General features: G+C 40.4%; 1 protein-coding gene across 1 annotated transcript; it reads right to left on the minus strand.

The window, feature by feature from the left end:
- Positions 1 to 31: 31 nt before the first annotated feature.
- NPC1 (NPC intracellular cholesterol transporter 1) lies at positions 32 to 27,975 on the minus strand. The gene is made up of 25 exons (XM_069853956.1): positions 27,879 to 27,975; positions 20,570 to 20,692; positions 19,226 to 19,332; positions 18,460 to 18,635; positions 17,373 to 17,540; positions 16,490 to 16,739; positions 14,534 to 14,610; positions 13,513 to 13,883; positions 12,908 to 13,134; positions 12,286 to 12,386; positions 11,227 to 11,329; positions 10,095 to 10,284; positions 9,522 to 9,704; positions 8,541 to 8,655; positions 7,585 to 7,712; positions 7,353 to 7,493; positions 6,681 to 6,770; positions 6,377 to 6,567; positions 5,474 to 5,589; positions 4,827 to 4,956; positions 4,240 to 4,440; positions 3,210 to 3,441; positions 1,997 to 2,110; positions 1,067 to 1,229; positions 32 to 372 (listed from the first exon to the last, which is right to left on the minus strand). Exons 1-25 carry the CDS (start codon positions 27,939 to 27,941, stop codon positions 290 to 292), a joined length of 3,843 nt encoding a protein of 1,280 aa, XP_069710057.1. The 5' UTR covers positions 27,942 to 27,975; the 3' UTR covers positions 32 to 289.

Genomic DNA, 27,975 nt, shown 5'->3' on the forward strand with positions numbered 1-27,975 from the left:
TTAGGTTTCTAGAAGAAAAAGATGAGACCTCTTGAAAACAGAAGTGTTTTTGTAATCTTGTTAACACATTTAGTCTTAGTAATACTGTTACACAAGCCACACGCAGTAACGGCTCCTGAGTTTAAAGCTACATCCAAAGCTGCAGCTGCTATCTTCTACTTGTGTCTGTATGGGAGTCATCAAGTCAGTGGTGGTTACAGTGTGATAGTCATAGAACATCGCTGCGCCTCAGTTCTTAAGAGTTGGGCCTAAGCCACAGTTCATTGAGTCCACTGAACACTGTTAAAAACTAGAAGTAGAGGAGTCTCTCCCGTTCTGTACCTCTGGTCCTCTCTTGTGCAGCTTGAGTTTTAGCTTTATTCACTGATGGGCCTGAGAGAGAAAACAGTTATTCCAGTTTCAGCATTACAGCTGATCAGTCAGTCATCAAGAAGCACACATGATCCCAGATGTCTAGGTCCAGCTTAACATTGATGACCCTCTAGAAACAAGCTTCTGCTCACAGCTGTTAATAGCTGTCAGCAGCAGCAAGGGCAATAGGTGAATCCCCATCAGCCTTAACCCCCTTAAGTAAAAGCAGGTTTTAACCTGCTTAAGAACTGGAATCATAGAATTGCTAGGTTGGAAAAGACCTCTGAGATCATAGAGTCCAACCGTACCTGTCCACTACTAAATCATACCCCCTAAACACTTCGTCTACCTGTCTTTTAAATACCTCCCGGGATGGGGACTCCACCACCTCCCTTGGCAGCCTCTGCCAGTGCCTGATAAACCTTTCGGTGAGGAAGTTTTTCCTAATGTCTAATTCTGACCCTCCCCTGGCAAAACTACACTACACGCATGGATTTCCACATTGAAGGGGACAGCATTGGGACCATCCTTACTGTAAAGGAATATCACTTCTGAAAACGTGGGAGAACAGCATCCCCACAGCAGGTCCATTGCTTCCACCCACCACCCCGGCCCCAGGTTTGGAGACATGTCCATTTTATGGTGAGAAAGTGCCTCCAGGTAGCCAGCTATTTTTGTCTGAAGTGTGTTGCAGAGCAGACAGGTCACATCTTACCTATGTAACTGAGCAGAACTGGAAGAAATATTAGTCCGTGTGTTGCTCCCAGAAGAACCATAGCTAGATACATCCTGAAGTAAAACACCTTGAAGATCTGAGATTTGGAAAATGCCAGTACTACAATTCCTCCAAATTTGGTTAGTGTGATACCACTGAAAACCTGTCAATAAAAAGTGGGTTTAAGTGATAAATGGATTACATAAAGCCCTATCTGAGTATTTAACATTTGCTAAAATTCTTCCATAATTTGAGGCTCCTGTGTGCTGTGTACCCTCCCCTCCTTACTTGTTAGTCCTCAGAACCAAATGCAAGACCTACTCAGAAGAAGTTTAGTCTCACTAGAACCTGACACCACAGGCCAGGCTCAGTACAATGAAAAATCCACCCTAATCTTGTACAGCCACCTCATTTTAGTTTAGTTTTTACTTCAGGTAGATACAGAGGAAAACCATTCTTGAAGTAACTCGTATTCCAGTGTGGATCCTTACCAGGATCCAGTACATGTATCACCAGAACAGTATTCCAACCTCGTCCAGGTTGCTTATTTTGACTAAGGGACATACCAGTACCGCCTAAATACTGACCCCTGTTTGCATTCCCACATCTTCAATTGTATCCCATAGTCAGAACACTTTTCTTAGTCACCTTTGAGTATTTGGAAGAGAGGGAAGCACTTTAAAGTTTGAATGAGACAATTCAAGGTTAATCTCTTAGCTCTGTTCTCTACTAATAGGTAGTAGTAACACCAGACGATTTTAAGTCTGTATCACCCTTATTCCTAGTAGAAGCCTAGGCTGATCTCAGAGTTTTAATCCAGTATTCCGAAAAGAAAAGGCAAGGCCATCCTTATGACTTGAGGATATTGGCATAGTCTGTAAAGCTGGATCTTAGCTACTTCTTTTCTCCCCACATCCAGTAGGTACTTACTGAACTGCCCATGTGAGACAAAGCTTCTTCGGCACGCTCTACTCTACTGCCCTTAGTACTAACAGTGAATGCTCTCGTCACGTGACTACAAAATTCCACAGCAATACCGCAGCTCTAGAGAGTGAAAAGAAAAATACATGGAAAAAAATCAGTTAGATGGACACTTTGATGGTAAGGTCTCTACTCATAGCTGTAGCCAGGCTTAGATGTTTTAGCAGCTGAGTTCAGTTCGCGGGGTTAAAATTTTATTGGAAGTTACAAGCTCAGCATTACTTGGTTAACAGAGGCCATTACAGGTACTGTATGGCATTTTACCACCAGTTGTTTAGTACTGGACAATTAATCAGATTAATCAGGAAGCAGAATGCCACTATTTTGGAGGACAAAAGTTTCTTGATGTTGAAGAAAGCTGGCTTCAATACAATGTGTGAACTCCAAATGGTAAAGTAAATTTACAGATATTAGCTGCAAAACCATAGCTTTAGAGGAGCACTGAGTATACACACCGATTTGATACTGTAAGAAATCAGCAGAGTTTAACATTTTGGTTTAATCCTAAACCCAAGATGTTTTAATAGTAATTTACAATACTGACTAACAGCTGGCAAATCTTAGACTTGTCTAGCAGATAGACTTGCATGAGCATAGGCCTAGTTTGTAACGTGGTGAAGTGGTTTACTCTCATAACTTTCTCACACTCTAGAGATTCATTGCAGATCTAAGGTAAGCCAGAGCTCCAGCACTCACCCCTTAGTAACTAAGTGCTGGAGCATTTCAGCAAGGCGCTCTCTGCCCAGGTGGTTTCATCCATCAACACAGGGAGAATACTGGTGCTAGCACATCACGCATCTACTGTAGAGTATAAGTACAGCAGAAGCCTTCACACCAACGTACGGATCCTTACATTAGCACGAACGGCCTCCGCTGATGTGCAGCAGCACCTAGCCTATAGAGCAGCAATACAACCACTGCTGCAGAACAGAAGAGAGCACCACCAGCTGCAGCAGAGCTTACAGTTCAATTGCTGTTATCAGTACTGGGACTAGCTGTCAGAATAAACCTGTTAACACACCACGTAGATGTATTCAGGTAGTTCCACTACTGTTCAAATGCCTGTCAGAGTTTAGTAGAAGATACTGCTCAGTATCGTGAATATGAGACAGAATTGCTCAAGACTTTGAAACAGAAGCAGGGGGATTTCTTGTTAACTTACCATGACAAGATTTACTAATGAAACTGCATTCAAGCTGATGCCCCAGAGCCACATCACTCCAAACATGTTGATGATGATCATAGCAATAGTTACTGAAACTACAACAGCAGCCCATACTTCAAAACCAAGCAGCACAGTTGTCACCAAAAATATTGATCCCAAGGAGATGCAGAGGTTAAAGACAGCATCGTGCACAATTGTCAAGTATTGTTCATAGAAGACATAAAACACACTGTGGAAAGAAGAGAAGTTGTAGTTAGCCACCTTCCTTGTTATATGCTAATATTTATCCTTGGCACAGAAGCTAACCTAAGTAGTTCCTTCCTTATAGGAGTCCTATCATCAGTGGAATGACTCCTACAGAACACTGGACTAACTTCAAGTGAAGGTTTTATCTGAAAGTCAGGGTAATTCCTATACTTCAATATAAGTGGCTATACCTTAGAGGGAACTGCAGAGGGTCTGAACTGGTTTCTTTATGCAGCGAGAGCACCAGGATGGATAGGGTTTTTGGAAGCAAAGCAATTAGTATCCGTACAGCTGAAATGCTAATTCCAACCCTATTTCATTGTGGTACTCCTCTATAGAAGAGTCTTTAGTACACTAACCATGCAAGCATTAGACAAGCTTGACATCACTGCTGGCTTTGCTTTAGGTTTAAATAACTTTAATTTGAAGTCAATACAGTCACATTACAGCTTGCAACAACCCAGGCCAACATACCTGCTTAAGTAAGAAATATGAAGCTCTACTATGAAAGCTAGAACATGCCCAAGCCAAAGCCAGAGCTACCTATGTAGTGCAGGACAGACAGGTTTCTCGATTTTAGTTATCAACCACAGCAAAGAGAAGTTAGTGCTGTGGATGCAAGTTGCATTTTCATGGTTTTACTAGACATCCCAGAGTTTTTATATTGCTTCCCGTTAGACAAAATCTGAGACTCAAGTCTCCAAGAGGTTATTAAACAGTACCTTCTCACAGTTCCTCAAGTTGAGCATTTGTCACTAAGGCAAGGAAGATTTAAGCATACCTGTAAGGAAACACCCGGTAGTTCTTCTCTTTGATGCCCATGGTTTCAGTAATATTATCTGCTATAATCCGAGCTTTCTTCATAGCATCAATGAAATCAGACGACGTTTTCAGTACAGTGTGGTAAGTCATAAAATAAGTAGCTCCAATATCAGTTTTGTTGTTTATAAAGTTGACAGCGGAGTTATAGGCAGCATGTCCTCTACATAAACATAGTAACATTTTAGATGCCAATGTCAGTGAGTACCATTCAAATTTATAAGCTTCTATAACTTAGAATCTTGTTTCTAACAGTTTCCAAAATGAATAAAAGCTTCAGAACACAATATATGTCAAGATTTCACAGGATATCATAGAACAGAGACTACGGAAGTTGTTTTTCTTCGTACAGAGGAAAGCTGCTGTTCTGTTTAGTTGATGCATTTGTTTTTCTAGGTTTTCTTTTTCAGAAAATACTATAAAGCAGGTGAGAAGTCAATGTCTGTATGACTTTTAGGACATTAGATACCGAACCGTGCAAAGTCACACTTCAGAGCAAGTTTATTTGACATAATGGGCTAAGCAAGATACATAGAACACAGCTCTTACCCTTTGCCACATTTAGGATTAGGGTTGTCTGATAGGAACATCGGCAAAAATGTCATGAAATCTTTGCCCTGTGGTCTCTGCTTGCCTTCTTGAGTCAGCGGCCGACAACGAGTGCAAGATGGATCAGTGACTGAAGAAATACAGGAAGGTCAGCTACAGAATTGAATATTCTTTGTCATAGCACTAGTAACTTCTGACTTGAATTACTACAGGATACAATTCCATAAAAAGCATTTTCAGTGATGAAATAACTATCAGCCATCTCCATAAAATCTGTAGCCTTTTTATTACTACTAAGGCAAGGGCTACCAGAGAACTCAGTTGTGCACTATCTACATGAGACCTGATGAGAATTATATCAAACTGAAGGATCTGAACAAAAACAGAGCACCAAGTTTGTGTGCCTTAAAGAAAGCAGCAGAAGCATAAAAGCTTTTATAACAAGTTATTTTTTGAATAATAATTACATTGGCTGTCTATGTAGGTTGTCTTCAACCTGCAACATTCCAGCAGAATATTTAAGTTCACTCAAACAGCAGTTCAAACAAATTAAAGGGCAACTCAAGAGGTGCCTTATACCATGATACAATGTTTTGGCTGTGAAACTTATAAACCAAGCCAATCCCTTAGCAACAAGATGCTAATACCTGATGCATTGCAAAACTGTCCGGTGGTATTGTAGACTCTGCAACAGGATGACTGTGGCTTCACCCAGTCAAAGTAGTCATCAATCCAGGATGATGGGGCATAGCCTATCCTCGTGCTAATAAAATAACGTAACATATCCATCATCAGTAATTTTATGCTTCATTCCAGAACACAGCCCTTAATCTCTCCAGTGTCTACTTACACCATGTCAACTCACTCTGGCCCAACCTACCTAGTCCCTGCTCCAGTACCCTATCCAAGAGCCAGCCTTACTCGTAATACTGCAGTGAGAAAAGAGCAGGAACTTCCCTGCATTCCAGTTCCACTGCCAAGCTCAGCTTTCCATTCCCCGTTCACTCTATGCCCCATCCTCATCCAGATATTGCTGCCTCAGTTTTCAAGCAAGGCTCCTCCTTCCGTATGGCGGAAGTAAAATGACTTGAACTAGAGTGGAAGGAATCAGGAAAAGGCTTTCTTCAGTTGTTAGCTACTGAATCCCAGATACAATTCCTGTTTAATCTTGCTAGGCTGGTTTATCCAATAAGTTTAGAAGCTGAGCATGCAAGTTGTTTTCCAGGAGAGCTTAACCATACTGAGAGGTTTTCCTGAGTTTTTCTTCCTACCATTCCCAGATTCCTCAAAGGATCAAGCCCCTCTTCCAAATATATATCCCATCGGATATATATATCAATATATACATCAATATATCCCACGGTCAGTTTTTATCCTTGTTTTAGGAGATCGCCACAGTTTCTTCCCTTCCATCCCCTCCTGAAACCACAGTATAAATCAAGTATGATGGAGTGTCAGTTGTAAAATCAACAGCTGAGCTCAAATTGAAAGGATGCACTGGTCAGCTACGTCTCTTCCATGTGACTACACAGAGAAAATCAAAGACTTACTAGCTACCAATTTCTGCAGCATCGAAGACTTGCTGAACAAGTGAATCATTATTACATCCCGTTCCACCACACACCATGTTCTGCCCTTCCAAAGAGGTGTAGTTGTGCCCTTCCTCCAGGACAAAGTAGACAGGAGGACCTGCATGCAGGTACTTGCTGAGCTGGCTGAAGTAATCCATTACGTAGGAATCCTTACATGGAAAGTTTTGAGTTACTATTACATAATGTTGAGATAGCACAACGAGATAGCAAGGTTTCAATTCAGCCACAAATTGCTGAAGAACAACACAAGCTTAAGACTTACATCTGGCACTGAGAGAGTCTGATCCAGTCCAATCTCTACATTGTGCATAACTGCTGTGCTGAATGACAGAACACCCACAAACACTGCTATCTGCAAAAAAAAAAAATTCATGGAAGCGAGAACTGTACAGAAATAACAAGTACTGGAAGTAATTCACCAAGTTAATAGGAACCATGCAAAGAACCTCTAGTTTAGATTTACTATCCAGGCTTAGTACAACACTGGCAGTAAAACCTAGCTACTCAGAGTTTGCTTTGGAGTTGTAAGGGAAAATTTATACTTGGAAGGCAGCAGTAAAAGATATGCTGAACACCTGCTGCAAATAACCACAGTAACCTTAAACTGAATCACAGGTTCAGCAACACCACTCTAGATTAATGCAGTGTAGAAGCCAACAAGTGCCGATTTTTGGCATATGCAAAAAAGTGATTTGACTATCAGTAATGCAACTCTTAAATCTGCGCTTTGGACAACCCAAGGCTATGTGTCTTACTTACTAGAAATACTCTTGCTGTTACAAAAGTTTATTCCACTACTAATGCCAAAAGCAAAAAATACTAGAAGCTTTATTTCATTATGCTGAAGATTATTCTTCAGTACGAGACTTTCAGGCTCACTACGTTTTTACTCAAGTTTAGATGACTGCTTACTGTGAAAACCATGTATACATACTACTATTGGTCTCATCCAGTCCTTCAGAAGATATGGAGAAAACAGATTTTTGAAGAACAAAAATAAGATGCTCTCAGAACGTTGGATTCCACTCATTTCTTCACTACTTTTGATGCAACACAGAATATCCAGTCTATTCCTCTGAAAATTGATTAAATGCAAGAAGTTTAGTACAGTTCTGCTGAAAATGCCATCTGTATTACACTGCAGTTACAGATGCATTTATACTCACCTCTTGACGCTTAATATCCAAGCCTAGGAGACTTACAAAGCAAGTGACTTGAAGAATAAAGTCTATGAGCACAGCCATTCCAGCAAAAAGAGAGAATGTGCGAACCGCTGGCATCGTAGACAGTGTCCCTGAAGGAAGTGACCCAGTTTGTTAAACAAGCAAGCTCCCTTTTCTTAGAAACGTATGAACATTTTCTAAAGAGATACCTAATCTAAGACTTAGCAGAACAAAATGCATTTCTCTCCTGAGTAAAGAAAACAGCTGATATGAGCCAGACTACAACTGTTGTCTTGGACCTGTTTAACAGCATCACAGTGGTGCGAAGTTTTAAGAAGTTTCTCGGCTCTGAAGTTACTAGCTTTGTGCAGGCTGCATAACAGAGTATAGTTCAAGGGGTACTGTCAAGCAAGATCCTGTTTCAATCTTAAACCACTCAACGCAAGTTAAACCAATGGCAAATTACACTCCAAGTAAACAAGCTCATTATGAAAGGCCAACACTTAATACCTGAAGGGTAACAATGTAATCTATGCCTTTAACATACTGATCTATGCCTTTAACATACTGTAAGAGTGAACCTCAAACATCTACCACAGGGGCATTTTTCCAAGCAGTAGTAAGATGTAAGAGCTAGTACAACCCGAAACTTGATATACCACTCAGGTCAAATCTAGACTTGTCAGTCACTACAAATCAGTAAAAAGTTCCAGCCTTTCAAGCAGAAGAGCTTGACAGATTCAGAATTGCATCTTTTTTTTTTTTTTAAAGGTGCCAGTTCAAGTACTGCAATGCTTATCCTAAGCAGAAGTAAAATTAAACTTGATTATAGCAATGAACAACTAAGATAAACCTCCCCTACAAATTCTTGTTTTGTTTTCATATTTTAGTTTTCTACTTATTCTTGCCACACGCAGTTTTGATAAGGCCCTTAGCTTCAAATATTATAGATGTCTTACCAAGAAAGAATGCCACAGTCTCCGAAAAAGATGAGAGAAACATACTGGGTGCCACATCTCCCAAGACTCTGCCAATCTGTTTATCCAGAGTTTCACCTTGAAGGCGCTCATCTCTCTGTTTTAAAGCAATAATTTATTATAATCAGGAGTCACGCAACTGGAAGTGCTTTCATCTGGCTCAAAAAACCCACACTTTCAATACATCCAAAACTACCTTTTAATTGTTTTCACTGCATTAACAGTTAGATACAGAATGTCTGGGTTTTTTTTTAAATACAAAAGCAGCATGAACACCCCCTGTTGCCTTAAAATTGTATTTTAAGTTAAGTTTGAAGTAAATTCAGTACTTCAGCCAAAACCACACACTTGCTGGAGGCAGTGCCTGTCTCAGTGTGTTATCAAGTCTGTCAAATTAGAAAGCCAATTACCCACTAAGACTTATTGTCAGAAGTCCCTGGTAATCCATGATTACTGCTCACAATATACTTAAAATGACAAGTGACCAAAACAGTAGTCAAGCTCTACAACTACCAGAAAAGGATGTAAAAGATACTATTTGTTTGTAAATCATTAGTATGTGGACCAGTTACTATTTTAAATGAACTTGGTATCTACCAGCAGTAAGAAAAAGCAAATGTTTAATACTTTTTTGGAGGCAGAGGGTATCGGTGTGGAATGTACATACAAGACATAAGGAAGAATTTTTTCACCACGAGGGTGGTGAGGAACTGGCACAGGTTGCCCAGGGAAGTTGTGGATGCCCCATCCCTGGAACTAGATAATCTTTAAGGTTCCTTCCAACCCAAACTATTCTACGATTCTATGATTCTAAAATATCAGCTCTTTTCAAGACCATCAGATAGTCCTGTGAGAGTCCAGAGCTGCTCAGACTGGGCTGAGAATTGGAATGCAGAAGACCTTCTACTCCAAGTTATAGCCTTCAAAGATAACAGGCATGAGTCTGTATGAAAGAATACATACCTGAAGTGTCTGGACTAGAATGAAAATGTTGTCCACTCCAATAGCCAGCACCAAGAATGGAATTACTTCTATCACAATCAGTGTCAGTGGGATTCCGAAGTAGCTGAAAACGCCTACAGAACAAGCCACTGAGCTCAGTACAATCAGGATGCCTGCAATGCCCAGGGAGATCTTTGAATCCACCTAGAAAAGTTGTAATGACTGTCAACCAAACCAGCATCATCTCACAGGACAGATTATACCAAAGATAAAAGTAATATTCTTAGTTCAGTTAATAAAGTTTACTTCTCTGGTTCTTTCGAAGATCCAGATATTTAAAACAACCCTTGAAGTTTACGCATTAAAGCTTAAGTTAACTGCATGTTTCAAGTCAAAATAGACTTAGTTGAGGCTATAAAACACATGAATTGTCAGGTATTACAGGAAGGACAATGCTTCCCCTAGCAGCTCCCCAGTGCTTTAAGACAAGATTGAAAGTGAGCATTCTGCAAAAATATTTAATCCACTCAAAGCTAAGAACTACTCAGCAAGCTATAGCTTCAGTGTTTATAGCAAAGAGAAATATACACATACCAGCAGTCTTCTACAGCTCTGGATATGTCCCAAAGCTATGGAGATGTACACAAACATTACAATATAGCTTATCAACACAGTGCCAACATCCCCCTGACTTTCACGATTGATTTCATCTTCAATACTCCGTTCAGCAGAAAATGATATAGTTAAGTTTGGATTACTGTAGTTCTTCAAAAAGTTAATAAACCTAAAAGGAAAAAAAAGAGAGTGTCAGTCACACTTTAAAGGATAAGACATTTCATATTAGATATACTTGGAAGTCTGTTGAATGCAAATTTCAATCATTCATGTGGTACAAAGACCGCACTGTGGCCAGGTAGTACTTTGAGGAACCTTCCTCATTTTCAGAAGAGGTGTACTGGCTACACATTCCTAAAACTCTACTCCAAGCACTAGAAATGCACTATGCTGAAATATGAGGACAACCAGATATCTTGCTTAAGTCTAAGCTACTTCAAAGTGTAAATGCAGTTTTCCTCAAGGCTAGACTTAGAAGTACACACATAAAAAGATACTGCAGTTTGCTTACAGTACTTGAACCATTTATTAGCCCTTATTCCAGTTCCCCTGACTGGACAGGTGCTTGTGACACATGTAGACGTTAGTTGTACTTAGTCTCAGTTTCTATAGCGGTATTTTTTATCTGAACTGTTGGCCAGAGCAGTTGGCCTGCGTAAGCCAACATCAGCTCTTCAAAACGGTGACGGGGATGAAAGATTTAAAGCCTCATCTGGAAGAGGAGGCTAAAAACTAACATTTAAGAATTACAGGATAATGCTGGACCTTTCCACTGGTGGTTAATGATCCAGTGGATTCAAGAGTTTACCTGTGTTATTCTAGCCAAAATAAAATCTATCAAATCCTCTCTAAAGTTACTTATCAACAAGTACTACTGGACTAGATGGTTACTACAATGACTAGAACCTATGCCCTCAAAGCAAGTGAACTATACCAGATAAAACGGAAGTCTTATGACCAGTACAGTCCGCCCCTAACTGGTTTTGGTGCCTCTCAAAACATCCCTGTAGTTATACTTGAGAAACTGTCAGTACCTTACAAGCGTTTTTCATATACATTTAAAGCTGCTCTAAGTAATATATGCATTTCAGAATATAGGAAACCTACTTACTCTTTTTCCCATGCCAAGGCTTTCATTAGCTTTCTCGAGTCATTGTAGTAGTTGTTGACAGGAAAAGTAATGACAAGAGCTGTAGCATTATTATAATTATCATCTATAGAGTAAGAAAAAAAAAAAGTGAGGCACACTATGAAGCTTACATTCCAGTACAGGCTTGTACAATTAAGCTTAAAATGAGTACTGTCCAAAGCAATCCCATCCCTATAATTCTATTAAATGCAATCTGCTTAACAACACTGAGTTCTCAAACACACTACTGAAATAACAACAGAAACTGATAAGCACTCCAGATTGTCTTCAAAAGTAAGTATTCGTTATTTACCATGTTCACTGCACCCAACATTAAATTGTTGCATGGTTAGACGAGGGGCAACTATATAACCACTGGTTATGACTTCCCATCTAATGAGAAATAGGATGCGGTTTCCTAAACACCATGCACCTCTTGCATAGTCAGATTTTACCTAAAGCAAGTACAAACCCCCTAGTTCAATCTACAAGTGCTTGCCTTCAAAGGCTAGTTTAGATATATCAAACACAAATGTACTATCAAGTTATGTTTAATGGGATAAATTGCCTGAACTCTAGCTTCAGAATAATTATAGAATTATATCCTTTATGAACACCTTAATTTATTCTTAACTGCTTTGTCAGATCAGTGACAAAACTTTATCCTAACTCAAAAGCAAGACATGTGCCCATCCCAGATGACACAAAGTATCTCAAATTGACTTTATCTAGTCTCCAGAAACTAGAGATCCTCTAGCAGACCCAAAGCAGACTGAACATTTGCGTACTTGTCAATGTGACATGCAACATGCTTGCATTTTGCACTTCCAGAAAAGTGTGCCCTCAATCTAAGCACTGATCTAGTGAAAAGTCATTTTAAAAATAAAGTTATTTCTAAAATCCTTAAAGTGTAACAAACTTCAGTTTCTCTAGAGTGTATTTAAACATCTGTGTTAAATGAGAAAGCACCTTTAGTGCTAAAGACAGCACACAAGTATGTACTCTCTAGACTTCAAAAAGTAATACTGTTTTGCCACCTACCATCATATCCTCCCAACACCAGCCATGGAAATACAGGTCCACCAAATGTTCCTAAGCAGGGATCATGAAGCATGCTCGTGTCATTCAGTGATGCTGGAGCCCTAAAGAGACCATCAGCAATAACTGTTAGCTTCTGGTTGACAACTGAGGCATAGCAGGACAAAAGTAAAAAGCTCTCATGCTATAATGGATTACGAAGAGAGAAATCAGGTAGGATTGCTAGTGATATTTTGCCCTTCTGCTATATTTGCTTTGAATTTAAATACATTTTAAAGTATCTTCCCTATAGCTTCTAAGACAACTGCACTATAAACTAAACGGAAGCTTCGAAACTGTCTTCTCTTACAGAGCTCTACTTCTCAGAAGTGTCTGAAGCACATCTAAGGTAAACAAGAACCAGATCTGCACCAAACCAAGCTTAACTGGAAACCTGATTAAAATGTAATTCCTGATGAAGTACTAAGACACAAACACAAGCAACCTATAGTAATCTATAGTTCCACATGGCACTGCAAGCTTTAAAATAGGTAAGAAAAACTTCAAGGGAGCCGTGAACTAGCTAGTTTTGTTTGCCAGCACAAATACCTATATTTTGGAAAAAACATATAATCGTACTGCTTACCGAACACAGTACAAGAAGTGAGTGTGGTAGTCAGCATAGACAAAGAACTCATCCCCAACAGTGTGATCTAGAACAGAATGACTGTTCTGAAAGTAGTTGAGTACGCTCAGTATAGTGCAGTTGTTGTTGTAGGGAGCAAGAGGAGCCAGGCAAATGTCTTTCAGCATTACAGTCTCATTCTCAAAAGAAGCAGTTATATTGACAATAGCATCTTGCAAATCCAGCACCTTGAAGAAAAACAAAGCAAACTATAGTTTAAGAGCACAATAAAGCATTTCCCTTGCAAGACAAGACTCAAGTGCACACTATGTTCCTGTAAATTCCCACAGGCAGTGGCACACAACAACAGAAGCACACAACTAAATCTAATTATTTCTGTGTTCACACTAAAAATGCTTACTGGGACATAGCTTGCAAGTCTACACATAACTGAAGAGGTCAGAAAACAAGGTTTTCAGCATAAAAACTTTAAGATAAAGACTAGGATTTTTAATATGACTATCTAGAGATTGTTTTGATAGACATGGCATTACAGATGAAAGCTAACTCCACATGATTATACCCGTTAAGTACGTTTACATCTTTGATCTTGAATTCCCAATTACCTGATGGAGAATCTCTTTGGTAAGTGGAGGCCCAAAAGGTACATCTGCTCCAGATGGGTAAGGTGAATAGATGTCTGGATGGCTGTTTGGTGCTTGAATTATAAGTTGTTCAGTACGAAAGAAAGGCCCAAAGTGTGCATCAAAGTACTCCTTCTCCTTGCGAGCTTGGCTGCTTGGGGCTGACCAGAGCTCTACAGGGTTTGTAGTTGCTTTAACATACACGAAGCCTGAGCAGCACATTGCAATGAAGACCACAGAGAAGAGGATAACAGGACGTGGATTTCTGACACAGAAAGCCCCCCACGATGTGAATGTCATCTTTAGACCATCCTCAAATCTTGCACCAAGCCTTTCACCACAGGTAATTTTCCCTGTAAGAACAAGACATAGAAGTAAATGCTTGAGAAGTCAGTTAAGCAGCATTTTCTTTAAGTCTGCTAGTGAAGATGAAATTTTATTCTAGCTCTGTTTATAGTAAGCACCGGAAGCTACAGCTAACACTGACAGTCAGATCCAGGAACCAATCTTTGACTGAGGTCAAGGGGGCAGAAACCACCTTGTGCCTAACACTGCCCCTTCTAATGCAAACTTGACTTTGACAGCAGTAGGTACAGCAAATAAAGGCAGAAAACAACTAGAAGATACATAAGCATTAGAATGAGCCAACTCAGTTGCTACGTAAATTAAACTACAGCTCTTTCATGGTGTGTTTTGAATGAATACATTGATGGGTCAGAACATGATCAAATTAATTTTACCATGATGCTGCCCCATTCACCCCCAAGTTACAAAGCATTCCAGAATTTCCCATTAGTGTAGCTAGACCAAACAATTCCAACCAGAGCTTTCAATCCAGCAAAACAGGATTAAGTCCTACTCAAAAAGAGTTACTGGCCATAACTGGCCATTTCAGAGGCTGAAATAGAGCCCTCTGAGAATGGATTATACGGCTTAAGAAAGCTAAAATTCCAGAGCCCATTGACAGATTCTAATGAATCTATTACTCTTATCCAAGACATACCATTGTCATGATGGGAATTCACAGGAAAAGTTGCATTGCTGTCGATTGGTGTGTATTCTGAGACAAAGTGCCGCCTCCTGCAAGACAAAAAGCTATGTTACCCTGCTCCCCACAAAAGGTATCTTTCGGGGTTTGGACAGTAAGGATAGAGCACAATGCTAGTAATGACTTTGATATTTGAATCCTCCAAAATCTATAGGGACCGTGTTCTCCCTACACCCACTCACTCAAGAACAGCGATCGCCAGCTTCATAATCCTTTGGAACAGCTTAAAGCCATGTTGGCTGCCTTAAGCTTTCCAGCTTGGATCAAGCACAGTCTTTATGCCTATTTAGACTACCAGTATCATTAACAGCACAGAATCTCTTTAAATTGATCACAACTTAACATAACAACAATTGTAAAAGTAATAACATTTGCAAGATATTTCTACCTAAGAAGTATTTGACTTCATTAGTCAAACTGCTTAAGTTATACCTACTTAGCCTGAAGAAATGGGGAAGCGAGGAATAAGTAAGGTACTTTCTTCCTGTCCTGAAGACAGGCAAGCTAAAGCACAGAACAATTATGATACACTTTTATTGCTTTATTCATTCCCGATACCCAGAGCAGGAGATAAGTTCAATAGCCTCCTCATGCTAATCTAATCAGACCTCCAATTACGGAAGGGTGTTTTGGGCTATGAACTAGACATCTCCAATACCCTTGTTATTTCCTGTAGTCTATCATGCATGTTGCCTAGTAACATAAGGCTAAGCATAAATAAGCATAAGGTGTAAGCTTGCTGTATCCACTACCCTTTTCCACACAGATTTAATTCTTATTACATAAGAATTTCAGATTCCTGGTCATAACTAAATATTTAAAGTTGCACTGAAAAGTACAACTATACTTAAGGTTATCAGATAGTGGAACCTGGTGAAAAAGAAATATTAGTAGGTCTTCAGTGCTAGCGCACCCACATCAAAGCATTTACACCTACAACTACTTATGTGCTTTACCAGCAAGTATCAGAAAGCACAGAGAAGCTTGTGTATTGACCCTTACTTTACAAAATGCTATGATCACTGAAGGCTCAGCTTTCACTTGTTTGGTTTTTTCTTCAGCACAGGAAACTATGGAAAAGTCTTCACGACTTAATTTGCAATAGGGTGGTAATTGTTTTGTTGAGTATTGGTCTGCAGGAAAACTAAGTTATGACCACATGTGATCTTGAACTCTCCCACTGATCCTGAATCAAATTCCTACAATCCAACCAAGTCAAACTTACAATGATTCTTCTCCCATCAGCCACATGTCCTGACAAAATATGATTTCACGCTTGCATGTGTAGCAGCCAGAAGTAATGGAGGCTTTCATGAGACACTGCATGTGGTAAACAGGCCCCTCATTCACAATTTTCCAGCTCACTCCAATTACAACTTAAGGAACAAGTGATTTGAGGAAGAGAACAGGACTGCGTTTTTGGTCATATGGGTTCTCCAAGATACTAATTTTAATGCACTGATCTGGTCTTAAGCATTTCAGAACCCCACAGCTTCCAGAGAAGCTTGACATCTGAGTATGAAGGCAGTTCACTGTTCCTGAAAAGCAGTGTTCTGGTATCGTAACACATACCATCTAAGAACAGATACAGCTGAACTGAGACTTTGATATTAAAACTTGTGGTAAAGAATAATCAGATTAAGTGGATACATGCATTTCCTCACACTTTTCAAGTTCCTGGTTATGACAGTTTTCAGTTTGCATCTTGCAGCTACAGTTAAAAACTGACTTCTGCACTCACTTCCTGCCACATGGTTTTTAGGTATCAGAACAGTCCTTCTACACATAAGCATCTACCACAGAACATGACCTTTGGCTGGGTGAAGAAGTAAAGACATGAGAATTCTGTCCTGGGCAAATGAAGTTTTGAAGGCAAGTGACTTTCAGAGCTGAGTATTTTGAATGTTTTACCTGTAACACCAGATTCCAAAAACCAGTGCAAAAAATATGAGTAGAAATCCCATGTAGGAGATCCACATGATGACATATAGAGCATCCAAACCAAACAAAAGCCAAGGTGCGGGCAATGGAGGGGGTTGAGGTTTTGGACCACAAACGACTGAACAGTCCTGACAGCTGCATGGTCCTGTTGAATCATCCATGGACTCATTACAGCCTTTCGTAGCATTGTTCATAGGATCCATTCCATGGACAGGAACATCTATGACAAATCACAAGTTGCAGAACCAGTTTACAGCCAAGTAAAAATTCAGACCTTCACAACACAAGCTTCCCAGTTAAATAAATTAACCCTTTCTATGAAAGCATCTAGCATCTATAAATAGTAGCTTTTCTCGGTCTTACAGCCAAAGCAGCCACTGCCTTTTTCACAGCAGACACCGACTATTTACCATTCTCTACTAACTAAATGACTAGTCATGTTTTAGAACACTCCAGTCTGTAAAACTAATAAGCTCATACTTCTATCACCCCAGTGAGGACTTGTCATCATCACCCTTATCTGTTCAGATTGTCAAATGTGTAATAATTACCTTACGAACAGATCTTAAAGGATCAGGATACTGCTCTAGTTTCTCAAGGAATACCAGCTACCCAGCTGCCTAAGCTCAGTCCATTCCTTAATGAGTTTGAGGTCCATACAGCAAAAAGCTGCATACAAAACAAGCATCAAGTGTGACTTCCTAACAAATATCAAAAGTGATACTGATTATCTTACATTGCTTTGAAAGCCTCTGACTCATTGCTGAGCAGCCTTTTAACAAATCCGTATACCAGCTACAGCACATAGCCTTTGACAGAAGCTTTGCAAGGCAAGGACTATCCAGTTTCTTACCTGAAAAGATAGGAATAATGCTGAAAGGAGTTTGTCCATTATCTTTACTAAACATGTACTCAATCCAGTTGGTTGCATTGCAGTCCTTGGCATCCTTCCCACACAGGAGCCCCAGTGCTTTAACGTTACTTGATGGAGCCTCCACGTCTTTGCAGGCATTATACATTGCTAGGAAGAGTGCATGAAGACCGAAGAGTCATTAAACTAACATTATCTGAGTGAGTATTCCAAGTATTTCTAATAATTAAAGACCCAAGTTCAACTAACATGCTTATAGCTTTCATCTTAAGATAGTGAAATAAATGTTTTCAGTTTGATTTACGATATTCAAGGTTGCATGCTTTGTTAGAAACTACTCCAAGTAGGCCATTTGAATCTGCATTACACTGGAACTTACCTTACTGTTTGAGTAAGGTAGGTTTCAGTGTTGTTTGGGAGGGAACAGTACTTAAAGTTCCTTTCAGGGAAAGTTATGATGAATATTTAAGGTACCTTTGACCTGTAGGCCACAAATTACTTAAGTGTCTCATTACTTGATTAAAGGTTATTGCACAAAGTGTACGAAGACAGAATTAGTACTTCAAGCTTGCTCTATAACCAAAATAGTCTAAATTTGTTTGTTCTTAGAAAAAACAAGCTTTGAATTTGACAAAGGACTAGATCAGTCCATTTCAAGAGGAATAAGTGCCTCGTGAAGAACCATTGTAGTGTACCATGTACAAACCTCGCTATCATACTTACTAGACAGTTTCAATACCAGGTAGGCTTTAGACATTCAGTATCTGGCAACAACATTGTTTTTCTCAATTTAAAGTCGTCAAGGTTAGCAGCTATTAACCACTTGTACAGACGCCCAGTCTTAGCTGAGTCTTCAAAACCGTTGTTATTAACACTGTCAGTATAACATCTCCCACCTAGGCAGAAGTTCCAGTAGCTTCAAAGGGACCTACTGGTACCTATTTAATGCCTCAAACTTCAAAAGACAGTCAAAGATGTTCCCCCCGCCCCCGTCCCAGTTCCTCCTGGGAAAGCATAGGTCTTGCTACTTTGACAAAAACCTGAGTAAATTAACACACTGTTTACTCACCATTTGCAAATCGTTCTCCAATAAAGTACTGCAACTCTGTAATGCTACTTTTGTTCTCTTTTAAAATTGGATCATAATAAGGTATGGTGCTTGTAACATTTAAAAATTCAGACTGTTTTGGACTGCAAGTCAGTTCACAGAAGAGATTTACCAAGTTGTAAAAACATGATGGACATCTGGGTAGGAAAGTCAATGAACAGTAATCAGATTAAGAGGTAAAGATGCAAGACACATCTGATTTGACCTACACAGCAAGCAGAAACATTCTGCTCAGAGTGATAGAACTAAATATTTAAGCTCTGCAAATGTTTAATTAGCAATGCAACATTTGTTGGTGCTTAAAATTGCTTAATACTCATCAGTAGCTCAACACCATTCACTAGCAAAATTGCCTACCTCATATAGCAGATACATGTAGAATTTGACTAGAATTTAGAGAAAAACTTAACTGCTGCTAGCAGGACAACTTCTTTTGGAACAAGAAGACTGAACAGTACTTTATGTCACCCTCTTCTGAAGGCTTCATTACAAATACAATAGCTTGAGACAAAATAAAGTAATATTTATCCTACCAAACAAGTCAAAGCAGACTGCAAGTAGTTATTTCACACTTCTAAGGCTTCCTGATAAAGTCTCTCCAAGAATGTGCTTCAATAAGCCTTTAAATGAAATCACCACTTTGTCTATAGTTTACTTGAACAGAAGACACTTTAATGTGCTTTTTTATGTTACAAAGCTCTGGTTGCTTTGCCATTCATCATCATACCTGGAGAGAAACTGCAGAGGCAGCTGCAAGTTGTTTTTCAAAGTCTGAAGCTGGTGAACATCACAGCAAGCGCTGACATTGCCAAAGAATAAACCTGGACAGAGTTCCTTAAATAAAAACAGTATTGAGATCAGAGGGGAAGGAAATGTATGTTTAAGACTTCAGAACTCATTATAGTCATGAGTTCTGCTTCAGCATATTTCAGAAAACAGTAGCTGTTGCTCTGGGAGATGCATAGAAAAAAAAAAATCAGCCCAACCAATGAGATTCTTTACAAAATAAGGAGAAGAATAATTTTTCTTATTCAAGGCACCACTTCCTTCTAAAAGCTCCTTCAGATGATCTTTAGTCACCAGGGTCCATATATAGAATAATGGTATTTCATGGTCTGTTAGTAAGAGCACAATACATGTTCATCCAAGTTGAAAGTATTCCTGCAGCTTATCCTCTAGTATATCTTCCAGATAGTATCAAAATGCCACTAACCACAAAATCATTGATTACCTGGAAGAATTATTTCATGCCCGTTTCATAGAAGAGACAAACGCATTTAATACAAGTACAACTGGTAACAACATACAAAGAACTGCATTGGGTCGTCAGAAACAGTACAAAACAGTAGCTAGCTCATACACATGTTTAAGGCACTCCTGCCAACAGCCAAACCATTATTTAACTCCATAGCTATTTCACACTTTGAAGCTTTGAACTATCGTCTGCCAGAAGGCAAGTCTGGCAATATCATCCTATATCGTGCATGAAATACAAACTCTATTTTGACTTTGGTTTTGGTCACTTCTTTGACATCTAAAAACCAGATAAGGAAATATGTTCTCACACTAGGCACAGCTAAGGAGACTGAACTTTGTTCAAGTTCACTCCATTTGAATGGGTGCCAGTTACTGCCTTCCTGTTTAAGGAAGAGATCAGGAACAACCATCTGATGGAAAACATAGTTTGGTCTTGTCCTTTAGAGATCAGACGGGCATCACTGCAGAACGTACCGCAGTTTAAGAGTCCCAAGAAAACAGTTTGACTGAGAAGTGCTCCAAGCAGTGAAGAAAACATGCAAGGAAGTGCAGCAATCCTATTTTTACAGTTATGTTCATGAAAGCCTGTAGATTACGTGTTTTGGAGACTTATCTGAAAAGAAACCAAGATATATCACCTTCACACAGGTGGGGCTACAAGCTTTACCTGAGGAATCAAAGATAATCTGTTGACTTTCTTATTGAGTCAAGATAAAAAAGCTAAAGCCATAAAGCAGATCCAACAGAACACTATAGAGAACTCTAAAGTGTAGAAGAACTACTTTTAAACAACAGACCTACAAGAGAAGCTCACCTGCATTAAGTCATAGCCGTCCTCTGGTAATGCAATTGGTGGTCCATCATAAGCACAGTTGTATCTCTTATCTCCAGATGCAACTCCACACTCCCCATACCAGATACACGACTGTGGAAGTACCTAATCAACATGAGATGAGTGATTAACTGCAAGGAATAGCAGCCAAGTTCATGAGCTCTTACAGAGTTTGTGTGCTACCTCTCCAAAAGGCATTTACAATCCAGATTAGACAATTTCCTGCTAATTTAAGCATCAGCATGTACTACATAAAACACCTATTAACAAAGTATGCGTTTTTGACACAGTGCACATCAACACTGATGTCCAGCTCAGCTCCTCACCCTTCCTTGCCCAGCCTAGGAATAGGACACGCAGTGTCTAGAGTTAAGCACATGGGGAGAGGCATATTGCTTATATGCAATGTTTCAGTTCCTCCTGCTCCCTTTTAGCCCTCCTCACAAACGTATTCACTTACAGTGACAGATTTGGGAGAAGCGGTAGCATGAAGAGGATTCTAAAACAGAATTTCACAGCTCTGCATGCTCCATAGAATGCCATGAATCATCAATCTCAAAGGCTGCTCTCAGTCACCACTTTCAGGCCTAAGCATGCAACACTTAAATGGGCTCACAGTGCAAGTAAAAAGAAAAAAAAATTATGTCTCATTTTAAAAATGCTCCAATCTAAAAGACTACAGAAAAATAAAGAACCAATTTCTTAATTATATGCATAAAATAAGGGAAATTGAAAAAGGACAATGGCTCCTTGCAAGCCTTCTGTTTTTCTTGAGCAGCATTGACACAGAGACATCTCAAATGCTAAACCAAAATATTTATTCTGAAAATGAAAATATTTAATGCAATAACAAGTTATTTGCACCAGAAGCTTTACCTCAGCCCCATGGTTTTCCCGTGCACCTGGGCAGCAAGCAGAAAGCAGATTGCACAAACATTTCCTACACTTTTGCCAGCTCTGATCAGAAGTTTACACAGTAAAGTCTGAGAGATAACTGACCTATTTTTCTCACTTGAGCAACCTTGACCTAGCATTTGTAGAAACACCATATGCATACTCTGCAAGGACGGACTGCTGTGCTTTGTGCTTGACCATGAATAATATTATTTACTGACCAGAGAGGCCCCTGAAAGGCTGTATTCATAATACCCTAGAGTCATCCAGAATTACAATGCCTTCACAACACCCATTTTTTTGCTGAACAATACTGACAGTTCCTCAAAAAGTATGTCAGTAATTGTTTTTTTTACATCAGGGACAACCACCAACCACCATCATCAATTCACCTGACTTCATTAGAACTGTTTTCCCTTTAACTTAACCTAGGCAACACAGCCCTGTTCAAAGTCACTCACTTTACCTCTCATCCAGATCACCATTTCATTTGCTTACCCTAGCACGTCTGCTAGCTAAACCTGTAACTAGATGCTAAGCATCACCCTATTCTCTACATATGATTTGGAAAGCACTCATTAAGACTGCATTTGTAAATCCTGAATGTTTAACACCAATATAAGCCAAAAAACCAAATACGTGTAACTTGGAGGCTATGTACAGAAACTACATTGTAAATTTGTTTATGCCACAAACTTGTCTAAGAAGTCTAGATGTAAGTTTAGAAGCCATTATCTTCACTTCTGCCTCCCCACACCTGTATAAACCAGCAAACAATCTATTCATAGGGAAAGAAGTCAGCTTAGGTGTTTGTGTACACCAGCATCAGAACCTAGTCAATCATCTCTTCAAGAAGCAGCATAGATATACTGCTGCTTCTTACCCTAACCCTTGCAAAAGGGCCGAGAATTTTGAGCTGCTTACTACTGCCTGTGAGAACAGAATCTGGTATTTCTTCAATATCAGGCTGGCTCCCATGTTTAGTCTAGAACGGTTTGTGATCATACTTCACAAACTCTTTCTGAAAAAAACACTTTCTATGCTTCAGTCAGTCTCATTATCTAATACTTCATTTTTAAAACCCATAAAATGATCAACTTGTTCCTTTCAGAAAGGTGGTTCTTCCAGAGTGGAAAGCATGGTAAAACTGGTAATGCCATATACCAGTTAAAAAAAAAACAAAAAACCAACCACACTTATCAGGGCACTTCTTACATAGAAAAACTTCAATTAAATTTCAGCTACATTAGGCTGACTGACAGTTCTATTATTTTAAGAATGATATGTTTACTTCAAGGTAGTATTTTCTTCATTATAACTACATAGGTATAAAACCCCCCAAGCTGTATTATGTTTACAAATTTATCTACAAGGCCTTTTTACTTCATCTTCAGACAGAACAGAAAACAACTTGCTTGCATGTGACATTTGGTCATGCACCAAAAGTATGTGGCTAAATACAAGAAAATAAGGCAAGATGAGATGTTTCAGCCTAGTGCAAGTTTATACTTTTAATTTGTATAAAGCATTTAGAACAATATTACTGAGGTTCTACATCATTAAAAGCTACAATGGAAGGACCAACATCTTTATCACTCAAACGTTCAACCTGTTTTGAAAAGTTAAACAGATCAGTTCCTTTTAACTAGTTATAAGAGCACTTAGACCTAGAAGTGCAAGTTTGACTACTCTATTTCAGTATTAACACCAAGAATTCAGTTTCAGAGACAATCCAAGATTAGATATTTATGACCTAGTAGGACCTCGTCAATAAAAGTCTGAATTTGTTCCCTGAACCAGCAAGCTTTGATGATCCTTGATTTACAGTAGTGGAACCAAGTCAATAAGCCTAAAAAACACCAAATCATTCAAAGAGAACAGCCTAAAGTCACCAACATAGCTCTCATCTTAATAGGTCAATAATATGCTCATTACTGAGTCACCCACAAAGTATGGGAGAGGGCGGGTCTGCTAGGGCTCAGACTCTATTCAGGGATACTAAAAGTAACTAAGTGACTGCTCTGTTACTACTGATAAGATGATACAGCTGGGAGTTCTTCCCCCCAAAATGCCCTAGTAAGACCTAGATTAAATTACAGAATAAGGCAAGTACTTTGCTCTTTCTATTCTTTCAGAAGAACATTCCTACGCTGGTAGGAAGCGATAGAGGTAAGTAAGCATGGTTGTAAATAAGCCACAGTCAACAGAGCTACAGCTTGTAAAATCAGACTTTCAAGTCACTTAAGATTCAGGTGAATAATCATCTTAAATGAGTGAAAGCTCTTGTATCCCCAGAATTAACAGAGAAATTCTGTGTTGAATCTAACTGCCTTCTAAACAAGGCAAGATACTCCCCAAGACTAACACAGGGTTGGGGTTCTTATGGTGTGGCTTTGGTTTCCTGTTGTTGTTGTTCTTGGTTTGGGGGGCATTTGTAATGTGTTTAAAACAAAAGTGCTCTATATTTTAAAATAGGACTTTCCTAAATACTTTACAAAGCAATAGCAACATAACCTTAAATCAAGGCTGTTCCCTCCTGCCCCCAGCATAGCTTAGTGACCATCTTCAGTACATCCCCAGAGTTTCAATAAGTGTATTCCTACTTCTGCTAAGCATTCTGTTCGAAAAGAAATTTAACCTCAGGTCAGAGCTCCCAGAGCCCTAATAAAGAACTTTCACATGAGCAAGTATGGGCATTTCATGACTATTAACATTCTACAAAGGTTCTGTAACAGCCTCCTGGTTCCCAGGCATCATCATTTGTTTGCAATAAAACTAGCATTCCAACAGATGACAAACACATTCACTTCAGTCCAAGTTTCTTCAGCTGCACGTAGAAGCAAATCAATAATCTTCGATGCTTCCAGCAACATTAGCCATCGTTAACAATGAATATTTAGCTGCTGTGCAAAGAACAATGATGATGATATACACAGACACAGCAACTATTTGTAGTCTTGCAAATACCAGATGACAAGCAAACATTATTTGGCTCTTCAAATTAAGGTTACTAATGTATGGAAAAGGCAACAGCATCAGATACAGCTGTTTCCCCTTCCTTCATCTGGGATGGTACATCTGGGATCTTGCAGGGCAAGAAGAAAGATTCCAGAAAACAGCATACTCCTCTCTTCCTCTCAACCCATCCCACCAACATCTAGTCCACATTACACTAGGTAGCCAATACTGCCCTACAGATTGAGAAATCAAGCTCTAGGGAAACACAATACCGCATTACCCTTAAGAAATGGCAAGACTGGTCTATGCAAAAATGTGGCCAGCTCAAGTTTGCAGATCTTCCCAGAAGCTGCAGGTTACCTCACAGCCCTCCCTATGACAGGGGAAGGTCCATGAACTAAAGGAGACTTACAGGTTTAATTTGTGCACTGTCTCTAAATTGGCTGCCTCTGAATGAATTACTGAAAGAGAAGTTTTGCCTGCCAGGCTCCTCTTGTTCCTTTGCTCATAGGTAAGGGACTGTTCCCTTTCAGATAAAAAGTATTAGCTACTCCTGGTAAGGCAGAGAAAGCCGCAGTTCTGGAGTTATCCAAGCACACTTCACATATCACAGGAAAGTCAAGTTTGAGTAGGAAGAGCAAGTTGAAATAATGGTAGTAGTTTGGTATCTGCAGCAGCAAGCTGGTGTCAGCCAACAACGATTTATTGGGAAAATGCACACTTACTGTATGCGCGATCAGAAAGCAAAGGACCCCTAAAACTGGCCACTGTCTGCAACTAAGGCCACTTGCACCAAAACACCTCTGATGCCCTGCAGGAGAACAGTAATAATACAGCACAATGCTTAGGTTGTTTAGTCTAGTGCTCAGCAAAGCACTATTCAGTTCTACCAGTCATTCCCTTCAGTCACCTCTCTCCTTCTAAGAAGGCCTCCTCACTTTCCATCTAAAAGACTAGGAACAAGTCACTCCTGATTTTCCAGGAAGTAACTTAAGTGGTTACCATCATCTCCTGAGGCTGCTCTGCCACCCCTGCCAAGCAAGTTGTTCCACACAGGCATTTCAGAACTTCGTGCACAAGGTCAGGTGACACCACACTGGGGGCCACTAAGCAAGTCTGAGACAGAGCAGTACCTGCTATAAACATCTTCCCACAGGACTTCAGAAACTCAAATATATCCTACAGCTTGGGATCCCACCTGCTGATAGGAAACCTGGCTGCAACTTTGCTTTGTAATTAATTTGACAACCTGTGTTTTAGTATAATTATAAAAGGATCAACTGAAACAGCTGTCATTAAGCAAACAAGATGCCATCCAGTGCATGGGATGTTCTTAAGAGAACAAGAACTGTTTCAAGACTTCACCTTTCTGCAAGCCCATGTTTAGAAACAGGACTAAAGAAGCCAAGACTTTTAATATAAGTTCTTAGATAGTATTAACGATAAAATTAACAGGTAGTTAGCTATCAACTAGTAACAGGCTAGCTTGCACAAGTTTTGTACCACACACTGTTCAAAGCGAAAGACGCATCCTATAGAGCCTGAAAATTTCAAGTTAATTGTGAAAGTGTATGGAATGGAAGGATTGCAAACTGAAATGCCACTCTAGTCCACCGACTTCTTTGAGGAGAAGAAGAAACATGATACACAGCACTTTGGTTTATACACACCACAAGTGAAAGCATGCAAATATTACACTAGCAGTATACCTGATGAACAAGTTTGCCTTCCCAATGCTTCTCTTTTGCAAGCATGTAACACCATTTAGGCTGAGTGTAACTGAAGAACCAGCTTCTTTTTCAAAGATACCAAGGACCGTTTTGTGGAGTGTTTGGCAGTACATAAGGGTTAGTGGCAAAAAATAATTTTGTCTTGCTACATTACAAAGCTAAAACCTGCACAGTTAAAGCCATTCTGCAATGTTTATTTCTTACAGACCACAAAGCTACAACCTCTACATGGATCCCCTACGTCTTAGGTGAACTTGTTTCAAGCTCCTCTAGATCAGTATCCTGCTATCACCTAAAGGAGAGCATCTTGCTGTTTCCTTATGAGCCCAGGACGCAACTCATTGCTGTAAGATGCTATCTCCCTCAAAAAAAAAACATGAAGGAGTGTAGGTAAGGTACTATGCCGCTTATCTACCTACTTGGAGATCATGAATCACTACTAAACAATCAGCTTCTCCAGTACTAATAGAATCATAGAACCATTAAGGTTGGAAAAGACCTCTAAGATCAAGTCCAACCATACTCCCAACACTAGCATATCTACTAAAACATGTCCAGAAATGCCGCATGTACACAGTTTAATACCTCTAGGGTCCAGGCTCTTTGAAGAATGTTTGAAGTGTATATGAGAACAGAACCATAGCACACAAACAGGCTGACAAACTTGTCAGTTCAAGGGTTAAGCATAACATTTGACCTAGAAGGTATGTTACCAAGCTGGTCAGAGCAGAAAAAAAACAAACAAACTGAAAAGCTTTACAAGATACACCTTGTTTCTCCAGAGGGATGTGGAGTATCTCACTCTTATCTTGGAATACACCATAAATAAGACGTGACTCAGAAGAGCGAAGTATTTTACAGTATTTTTTCCTAAAGCATCAAAAAGTCAAACTTATTCTAGTCCTTTATGTTAAGGAAACACATAGTCTTAATATTGGCACATCAATAAACACCAGCTCTTACCACACACGGTCTATCACTCCCGGCACACTGCCGCTTGGCATAAGACGTGCTCCAAGCAAACTGACCCAGACACCGGGGACATCTGCAAGCCTCTGCACGGCCATGTGACTGGACGGCTACTCACATGCACCGGGCATTGCATAACCCGGTCACACCACAGGAACGCGACATCCCGGGCGGCTGCTGCTGCCGCTTGCGAGCGCAGGGGACCAGGACCGGGCAGAAGCTGAGCTCCGCCAGTGCCGGCACCGCCACTTCGTCCCCGCGGTGTCCTGCCCGGGGCCGAGCCGGGACAGGGGAGGGAGCGAGGACGGGGACACCCCGGGCTGCAGGGGGGACAACAGCACCCACCTCCCCACCGGGGAGAACCCGGGCTGCGGGAGGGGCCAGCCCCCGGGGTTTAGGCTAGACACAAGGAAGAATTTCTTCACCGTGAGAGCGGTGAGGGGCTGGCACAGGCTGCCCAGGGAAGGTGCCCCAATCCTGGAGGTGTCCAAGGCCAGGCTGGATGGGGCTCTCGGCACCCTGGTCTGGCGGGAGGTGTCCCTGCCCACGGCAGCGGGGCTGGAACCGGGTGATCTTTAAGGTCCCTTCCAACCCAAACTATTCTATGATTCAAGCGGGACCAGCCGCCCCCTCCCCCCGCCAGCGAGACCCCCGGGTGCAGGCGGGACCGGCCGCTCCCCCCGACCCCGCGGAGCCTCCAGGCGGGACAGCGGCCCCCGAGCCCTCAGGACGGGACTCACCGGCCCGAGGTGGAGGAGGAGGACGAGCAGCCCGAGGCCGCCCCAGCCGGGCGGGCTCCCCATGGCGGCGCAGTCAGAGGCACCGGGCGGCGGTGAA

This window comes from Phaenicophaeus curvirostris, chromosome 3, assembly GCF_032191515.1.
Source record: "Phaenicophaeus curvirostris isolate KB17595 chromosome 3, BPBGC_Pcur_1.0, whole genome shotgun sequence".
Taxonomy (NCBI): domain Eukaryota; kingdom Metazoa; phylum Chordata; class Aves; order Cuculiformes; family Cuculidae; genus Phaenicophaeus; species Phaenicophaeus curvirostris.